The sequence below is a fragment of the Dendrobium catenatum genome, unplaced genomic scaffold, assembly GCF_001605985.2.
Source record: "Dendrobium catenatum unplaced genomic scaffold, ASM160598v2 fragScaff_scaffold_1608, whole genome shotgun sequence".
In the NCBI taxonomy this organism is placed as follows: Eukaryota; Viridiplantae; Streptophyta; class Magnoliopsida; order Asparagales; family Orchidaceae; genus Dendrobium; species Dendrobium catenatum.
This window is the reverse complement of record NW_021320070.1, coordinates 3,448,715-3,458,857: the sequence shown is the minus strand read 5'-3', so window position 1 is coordinate 3,458,857 and position 10,143 is coordinate 3,448,715. Positions and strand designations below refer to the sequence as shown.

The following is a 10,143-nucleotide window of genomic DNA, read 5'->3' as shown; positions in this document are numbered from 1 at the left end:
ATTATCAAACTTCTTGTAATTTCTTTCTTTCCAAATGACATAGATATAACATCAAGGAATAAAGAAGAACAAGTATTTAGAATTTGAATTCAAATTAGAGGCCCAAATAAAATCAAAGACTTGAATTAAAGTATGTGTCTAAGCATAAAATAATTCAATCCATACACCAATTTAGAAAACAATGTTAAAAAAAAAAAAGGCTTTTGTATTAATGACATAGCTATGTGTACAGCTGCTTTTTCATAATTTTATTTTTTCATACAATAATCAGTTATATTTTAATTTTAGGGATATATATATATATATATATATATATCATTTTATATCATGATATTTACATATTTAATATTTATCATTTATATACAGTTTTAATTTCAAATATGTTACTTATATATTTCATTCCGACAACTCGTATCACTCTATAAACTTTAATATTTCAGTCCTTGCACCTCTATTTGATATATGGGTGATCAAATGGTAGGTATGAAATATTCATTTTTAAGTGTTAGTTATATAAATAACTTGATATATAGTGGTATTTATGTTGATGAAATCCTCTTCTTCTCACACTTAATTGGTCCCATCATTGCCTTCCATAATGAGCTATGTTGATGAAATCCTCTTCTTCTCACATCAATAACTCCACAAAGTACTCATGTCATATGGATGCTTTCCCCCTAAGATGCCTATGAGAGATAAAGGAATGGGCCGAGTTGAAACACATTTTAAAGTAGACTTAGGCTTCATTCGGGGCAGCTTTCTTATTGCTTCTTAAAGTAACTTTTTAACATAAAAATTAAAATTTTTGGACTAAAAGTTGCTTTAAGAAGAAGTAAGAAAGCCATTCCAAATAAAGTTTTAGGCTTCATTTGGGGCGACTTTCTTACTGTTTCTTAAATCAATTTTTTAGTACAAAATTTTTAATTTTTGTAAAAAGCTACTTTAAAAAGCAATAAAAAAATTGTCTCAAACAAGCCTTAGGCATTTAAGACAGCTTTTTTATTTCATCATAAAGCAACTTTTTAGTACAAAAATATATTTTTTGTACTAAAAAACTACTTTAAGAAACAATAAAAAATTATCCCAAACAAAACCTTAGACTTAGGCTTGTTTGGGACAACAGACAACTTTCTTATTGCTTCTTAAAGTAACTTTTTAATAGAAAAATTAAAATTTTTGGACTAAAAAGTTACTTTAAGAAGAAGTAAGGAAGTCATTCCAAACAAAGTTTTAGGCTTGGTTTGGGATGACTTTTGTACTATTTCTTAAATCATATTTTTAATACAAAATTTTTAATTTTTGTACTAAAAACTACTTTAAAAAGCAATAAAAAAATTGTTCCAAACAAGCCTTAAGCTTCGTTTAAGACAGTTTTTTTACTGCATCATAAAATAGCTTTTTAGTAAAAAATATATTTTTTGTACTAAAAAGCTACTTAAAGAAGCAATAAAAAAATTATCCCAAACAAAACCTTAAACCTTCAACTAGTTTTCAAATTTTAAATTAGGTCACACTAATTTAGAATGACTTAAATGTCATCGTGCACTTTGCAAATAGAAAAAGTTACTCTCATTGGAGATAATTTTGCCCCAAAATAACTTTCAAACATATTTCTCTAAAAAAAAATAAATATAAGAGATATTTTTTCTACATATAAAGTTAAATATTATTGTCTATTTTACTTCATGAAAATTTATGACCACATTTTTTCTAAACTTGTACTATATTTTTTATATAAATATAAGGAATTGTATGTTAATTTTAATGATGAGTTCATTTTTCAATATTTTTTTTTCAATATTACATTTTTGTTTAAAATATATTTAAACTTTAAATCTCACACATTTGTAAAATAAAATACCTATATAATTATAATCTTATATCATGAAATAAGCACAATTTTATTATATAAAACCTTAATTAAGAAATCTAAATTTAATAATATTGGGCTTGATTTTGAACATATTTTCAGTCTGAACCTTCAAAAGTTATATTTTCCTCGAGAAAAAAAGTTCTGTAAAGAATGCAATTAAAAAGAAATGCTATGTAAAAAAAATTGACTTTATTTGAATAAATTTAAAATAAATTCAAGTGAATGTTCAATTTTTTTGAAGTAAAATGAATGTAAAGTCTAAGGATAGTAGCAACTATAGGCACAATGCCAATGGCAGGCAATTGATGATGATAATGAGTGGTGGCGACCAACAGTAGCGATGGCAACCAACAATGTTTGATGGTTGACAGCGTTGATCAATGGCAGTGGTGATCGATAGTCATCAACGATGGTGTCAGGTAGAGGCTGACAATGGTGGTGGCAATGATGGCTGCAGCGAGAGTGACAGCAACTACTGGCTAACACGACAAACAATGGCACGAGAAGATGCTTGCAGTGTCAAAATTAAGCGAGTTTAATTCACCTCAAAATGAACTAAAACACTTAATTCCTTTCTCATCCAAGCAAACACCAACAATTTCATCCATATAAAATATTTATTTTACATCCACTTTACCTCAAACCAAATAGCCCCTTAATTTGCGGGTGAAATTCTTCTCCATCAAATTAGTGTATTTATATATTTAACATATAAATATTTATATTTACTTGTATAACATTCCATCTTCAGATAAACTACCAAGCTGAATGAGTAGCAATTAAATAGAAAGCAAACAGATTTAAATCCATACAACAAAAGCCAACACAAGGCAGAATCCAATCCAAAATCTTTGATGATTACAGGAAAATAAAGCAATTTCATGCACTACAAAGCACAGGAAACAAAACTAGAACAGTAATAAATAAGATTTAGACTGCAAAACCCGCTGGAATCCGCTCAATTTGTCTATCGGCAAATTCAGTCTTTTAAAGGTTGTGGGAGTTTAGAAGACTCTGTAAGGCTTCCCCATTGTGCTCTTCAAATATAAGCACCTCACCTGTGCATTTAAGAGAGTTGTTATTATATATCTAAATGGTAAGAAAATCTCAATCAGAACAATAGACATAGCATAATATTTCAATCCTACACTATACAGTGAAATGGCTCCAGAAGATTAAGCTCAAGGAAAATTTCTTGTTCTAAAGATCAAGACTGATTACTGAACTAAGCCTGAAACAGGTTAAAATTGGACAAATGGTGTCCTGCTATAGTGTTAAGCAGATGAAAACACAAAAAAGGATAAAATCAAGCTCTCACTAGGAAAAATTATTATGTGCAGACCCGGACAGCATCCGGAGACCAACCATAATGTGCCACGTCATTTTTTTATTCGGGACCGCTGTGTACCGGGTGACGTGGCGCATCCTGGTTGGTTTCCGGACCGTCCGATGTCCACACAGAATAATTTCTCCTCACTAGAGTGCATTTTACTTAAAATGTTTTTAGCCAAAATATATATATATTTACATTCTATTCATTTGTAATTCAAAGGTTTAGCAATAATAGGAAGCTAGTCTTTCAATTTATTTGTGAGCAAAGAGGAGCTTTTTGACGCATAGGTTTCATGCAAGATTTTCAAATGGTGATGATACCAGCAATGTTATCTTACAATTATCTATTTCTTATATGGCCTTGAGAATGCTTTGTAAACCAATGCGCAGAACTAATGCAAACAGTAGGTTTATACAACAATAACAACAAAATCAAGCATTTATCTCACTTGTAGGTTTATAAACATGCAAAATGATGTAGTCAGATTGATATGGAAATTATGAACAAATCAAAAACTTTTGAAGACAAATAGCCCAACTTGGACATCATCGTTGGTGAACTTACATTTTGCCAATTTTTCTTCAGAAGAGAAACTAGGAAATTCACACTGAGCTGAACGTTCTGAAAGATCTGTTTCTCCTCCATTCCGCAGTTGCCCACAGCAACGCCCATACAGAGAACCTTCTTGAGTTGAAACTTAACCATCGCTTTGGTTTCATTTACTTTTGATTCCAAAGACTCCTGATGAGTAACAAGGGTCGGAAACTTCCCTTCATTGCAAAAGAAATGTCAGCATTTTGGCTAAGCAAGAAAATTGGTGATTGAACTTTATAGAGAGAGTATACCACAGTCCTGAACAAGACGAACATATCTCGATGAAAGATTGAGGTTTCGTTTGGGACGGCTTTCTTACTACTTCTTAAAGCGAGTTTTTAATACAATTTTAAATTTTTTACTAAAAACTGCTTTAAAAAGCAGTAAAAAAATTGTCCAAACGAAGCCTAAATTTCACAAGAAAAAAGGCCAGGGATGGCATCAACTATGAATGGTATCATGAAATCTTAAGTTGGTAGGTGGAATAATTATTGAAAGAAGACCAAATCGTATTTTCAGTTGTTCAAGCCGAGGAAAACCCATTGATTAGACCTTTTAGACAATTAATTCAATAAAACCAGATATAATAGCCGATTCTCCAACATTAAAAACAAAACAATTGACTAGCAAATATCAAGGCTTTACTGAAAAAGATTCAAAGGTCTATTACTGATAAAAAACCATTTAAAATAACCAATCTATATGACCATTAAAAGCACATGGACAAAAAAATTAATTAGCAAAAAAATCTAAAATATATTTATCATAATTTGTCAGAACTAATTAATTTGATTTAATCATAGGTATTGTTTGGTTCAATATTTTCTTTGATGTAATGTTATGTTATTTATGATAAGCCATGTTTGATTTAATGCTGTATCCCATAATGAGGTAACTGGAATGTCATTAGAAGCCAAGATTGACGTACAAATTGGATGCTCCTTAAATTACCACAATTTCAATGGCATGAAACTAAAAGTAAAAAAAAAAATCTTAATTGCCATTGCTTATTTAAATAACATTATATTCTTTTATGTAAAATAGCATTAAATCAAAAACATTTAAATTTTAAAGATAACATTGCATTCTAAATAACATTTTTATCTAAATAACATTATTATTTAAATTTTAGATACCAATATTATGCAAATAAGTTTGAATCAAATAAACCCTGAATAATTATTTATATATCCAAGTGATATGAAGCTAACCCAATAGGCCAGATGACACAATAACCCAACCCCTTGTCCATTTTGAGCCTTTATACTTCTCTTTCCTTCAAATATTCAACCACCAAATGAAATTATTTCCAAAACCGCACATTACATAAGATCCATGAGAAAATACTTCTTGGACACAAGACTGGAGAAAGACCTAAAATAAACTGAATAATAGCAATATGTGAGGCGCTTGCATAGTTCATACATGGAACCAACTTCTTAAAAAACATGTATAATCAGAATGAGGAAATCCAATAACTAAATTTGCATCACTTAGACATAAAATGATAGGAGTTAATATGAAAAAAAAATCCAAAATACATAACCTATGGGGAACTAGCATTCAGCATTCTATGCTAAAAAGGTAACCAGTGTTCAACAATCTATGTTCAAAAAATGAACGATGAAAATTTGAGATTTTACACTCCAATGCGCAAAAAGTGTGCATTGAAGAGGTCATGATCATCTTCAAAAGTGAAAGTTTAGTTGGCTTATTTTTTTTTTTTTTAATTTGAGCTAATATCACTATGAAGGTTGTGCCTATGAGATCAGGTATGCATTATCTACTGTTATGATTCTTAGGCTGATTTTACTTATTGTTTAAATTGTAAGCAAGGTGTTTTGAAACTCATCAGAGAGCCTATTTCAGTACATAGTTCCGTTTTGTCCTGCCACTGATTTGGATGTTAATTGCTGTTTTCCAATAAGAGTTGTTGCTATTTAGGCACACTGCAACTACACATACTCTTGGCCTTCCTTTGGAACCTATATGTAATTTATTAATCTATTATTGTTGATCAAATCAGATCCTGATTCAATTTGTCACTAACAGCTTGTTGATGGCTCAATTTCGCCTTTAGTTTAAACACGCATGGGATCATTCACTGCTTTCATTTCCTTAAAGGCTTGTGATTTCCTACTGGAACGCACGAATTGAGTGTTAGCTATTTCATTCTTTAATTATTTCATATTGTACATGAATTTAGACTTTGTTTCCATTAATACGGTGTCATCATTTCACTATCAAGTCTCTTCCCTTGTGTCTTGTCTATTACAGTAATAATTTTTAATGCAACAAGTATTTCCCCATTTGAAGTTAGGCTCAACCACCAAATTCTAATATCTCCTAGATAATATACCTTTAAAGGTTAATAATTTCAACTTTTAAGCTCGGTAATCTTAACCAAGAGAAATCATAAATTTTGATCATTTTCATTTTACTCCTAAGACATACATCAATAATTACCACAACCATAATAATCACTATAAATTGTGTTATCAAACTTTCTAATGAAATTTTGCTAAAAAATAAAATATATTCAAGAAGAAATAAGTTTATTTCAGATTTAATCGTGTCACCTTTAAAGTAACCAATTGCTCTTCGTGCTCCACAAAATATGTTTTCTCTATTGATAGGAAAGTGCTACTATGAAATCAGTTATAGCTTCTTCTATCTTCTATTTCAAGCTCACTGTTCACATCTGTTAGCCCATCCTCCTCTATTATAGTTACCTATTTAAATGACCACCACTAGAACTTCGCACAGTACTGCTTTTAAACATAAGAAAAGCAAAGAAATATAATGATAACAAGCTTGAGAAGGATAGAACAAGAGATGTTCTTAAACCCATGCATATTGCACAATTAATTTACAGCAAAGCAAAGGGGTTATATAGCTTCAGTAACCAAGCTAAGACAAAAAAGTGCTCATCTATGACATATACATCTAATGTGTCCAGTACCCAAGTAAAAACTCGTTATAACATTGAAGTCCAATAGTCCATCATTGTTACAGCCCCACCTTACATGAAGCAAAGGGTTAGCATCCCATTCTGTACAAAATCTATGCTAAAGTCTATATGTAAAGTAGCAATTTTATCACCCATATTTTGTATAGCTTCATGTACAAAAAAATATTGATTTTCTTTCATTCCGTTCAAATAGATGCATATGCAGAGAAAAAACCAAGAAACAAAGGATTTGCCACAATTTTACAACCAGTATTAAAGTTATAAAGCTAACAAATCTGAAGAAAAAGAAATGGCATAGAACATCACAATGCAAAGTTAGCATTTCACTACCAAAAAAAAACAGCAGAGCTAACAAGGTATTTCAGGTTAAGGAAGCTAAATAACACATTTTCCATTGAATTCAAATAATATCAAAATAACATTAATTGGTATTAAGGATCATTAATGTGCAAATTGGTGCTAATTCTAACACATGCAGTTCACAACAAATTGACAAGGTATTCAAATTGCATAATAATTTTGCTAATTTGCCGAGAGGTGCCATGATATATGAACCTTTTTTTTTTAAGATTAAAGATAGACATAATAGATCCAATAAATTCGATTGAGTAATTTGTCTTAGGCTTGGATTAGATTATTTATTAGTGATGATGAATTTTTCAATGGAAAAACTGGCACATCAAGATAGATCCAGTAAATGTTGCAGCCTTACAATATAACCATCCTCAAATACATATAATTCACCAAACGTTTATGCATATACTTGATTTAACGCTAGAGATTCATATTGCATCTGATAAATTAGAACATAAATGCTTACCTGCTTTATTAAGGCCAGGTCCAAGAAGCCGAGGAATTTGCTTAATTATAGCCTCAGATGCCAGGAAAGCATGATACTTCTTAGCAAGCTTCTTCACAAGCTTCTTGTTCTTATTCATTTTCTTCAGACCTTCAACATCCATCCAATCCAGCCCTATCTTCTCAGCCTGCAGGTCAAACATCAATGCTCTCAGATTAAACAGTGATAATTCATTTGCAGAACAAAATATTACAAAATTAATTTCTCAACTAAAAAATACCAAATCATGAAAAAATAAAATCCAACTGCTTTCTTATCAATATACACTGATAGTTAGTGATTACCTCCTCAACATGCTGGGCATCACCAAGCATGCAAACTTTCATCTTTGGCCGAGGGATGTGAGGCAGCTTCACAGAACCGCTGAAGCGCTTGTCCTTTTGGGGATCATAGTTCTTCAGTCCGATCTGCAGCTCAATAGTTTCAACGAATTTGCGCTTCTTTTCACGACTGTCATTGGCAAGCTGAGAGATGGCTTCCCTCAGAACATCACTTTGCAACTTACTGTAGAAATTAAACTAAAGTCACTAAGCAAAATGTAGCGATGAAAAACATCGATAAAAACAAAGACGAAAGTTGCATAAAAAGAATTGCAACTACGAAAGAGGTATATAGACAATCGAAATCTAGTAATTTGCCATGGAAGGATAAATACCTCATTTTTCCCCAACGATTTCTGCGCTAGTTCTTAGATAGACACACGAAGAGACGGCGGCAGAAAACAAAACCTGCGAGGGAGGCGACTCGTAATGTAAACCCTAGAGGCGAAAAGAAAACGGGTCGGATAAGCAAAACGCGGATCCCTAGAATATCCGATATATATAATTAGCTTATTCAAGGGTGATTAAAATTTAAAAGAGAAGCATAAGGATCATAGAATATGCCCCACTAAAATTTTAATGTATTTATATATAATTAATATATTTATTAACAAATCCTCATTATTTAATATTTTTTATAATAAAATTTTAATTTACACTCCTCTTTAAATATATTTTATTGTTTTACTTAGACTCCTCTCTATTTTCTAAAAAAGATTTTCAATATTTTTTTTTTGAAAGCAATAAGAAAGCCGTCCTAAACGAAACATTAGTATAAAGTTCAGAAATTGTGGAAGCGGCGGCGACGGCGGTGGTGGCCGACGGGTGGAGGCAATGTTGGCTAGCGGGTGGTGGCCGCAATCAAACGAGCTTGATTTAAGTGTAAATGATTATCACTTTAAAATGAGTGAGTTTAATTTATCTCAAAATGAATTTAAATGATTTACACTGTATTTATTTTATTATGCATTTTTTTTTCATTCAATCAAATTATAAGATTTTCAAAACTCCTACATTTGAAATAATTTACATACACTTTACTTCCAACCAAACAGCCCACAAATAAAAATCAACAATTTGTTGGCTGGTTTGCAATATGCACCGACTTTTTACTCTAGTTGTTTTCTTTATCTCATTCAAATTTTCCGCACTTACATATGAACAATTTTTTCTTAAGAATTTATTTATTAAATTTTTATTTTAATATAAATTATCTTTTTCATTTGCAATGTTAACTATCATTTCACTTATATTTATGTTCATTAAATTATAATTTATTTTGTCTTATCATTGTTGAATGTTTATGAGTATTGTTCATTTAAGTATTTCTTTTATTCAAAATTTTTGGTATCATTTATTCTATTAATATATTGCTGAAAATTTCATAGATATATTTGACATGGATGGTCAAATGAAAAAAGAATATCAAAGGCAACGATATGCTAAAATGTCTGTTGAAAAAAAACAAAAAAAGTTACGTGATGGTAATATTGCTAGAAAACAAAAAAAGCAGTTTTCTAATTTAGAAATTGCTTGTTTGCCATCGACTTCAACTTGTCCAGGTTTCTTTTTACATACCTAAAATTATTATGTTAATTTTAATTTTTTTTAATAATTAATGTGTTTTATCTTTTAATAAACAGATATAGAAGCATCTAATGTCAACGATATTAATATTGACTACGAATCAAGTTTGTCAGAATTACACTTTCTTAAACACCAACGTTCATGTTGTTATTGTAATGCAAAACTCTTTCAATTTGAACCTCCTACATTTTGCTGTTATAATGGAGAGGTCATGCTTGCTCAAACAATTGTTCCCGATCAACTCTATGAATTATTCACCTCATGTTCACCTGATTCCAAAGAATTCAGAAGTAAAATAAGAGCATATAACAGTATATTTGCATTCACATCTTTTGGAGCCCATATAGATACAAATTTGGCTAATGCAAGACAAGGAATTTACATGTTTAGAGCTCAAGGTCAAATTTATCACAGTCTACCTCCTATTACGAAAGGTTCAAATGGTCCATGCTACTTCCAATTATATATTTATGACACTGATGCTGAAACAAGCAATCGAATGAATGTAATTGATGATTTAAATATTTCTGAGGAATTGGTCAAGAAATTGATGTATATACTTTCTATAAATCCATACGCTCAATTCTTCAGATCATTGAATAATAG

At 30.6% G+C, this 10,143-nt stretch overlaps 1 protein-coding gene across 1 annotated transcript; it reads right to left on the bottom strand.

The window, feature by feature from the left end:
* Positions 1–2,625: 2,625 nt before the first annotated feature.
* On the bottom strand, positions 2,626–8,430 carry LOC110114491 (60S ribosomal protein L10a). Its single transcript, XM_020847389.2, has 5 exons — positions 8,286–8,430; positions 7,915–8,134; positions 7,592–7,757; positions 3,771–3,976; positions 2,626–2,931 (listed from the first exon to the last, which is right to left on the bottom strand). Exons 1-5 carry the CDS (start codon positions 8,288–8,290, stop codon positions 2,878–2,880), a joined length of 651 nt encoding a protein of 216 aa, XP_020703048.1. The 5' UTR covers positions 8,291–8,430; the 3' UTR covers positions 2,626–2,877.
* Between the last annotated feature and the right edge of the window lie 1,713 nt (positions 8,431–10,143).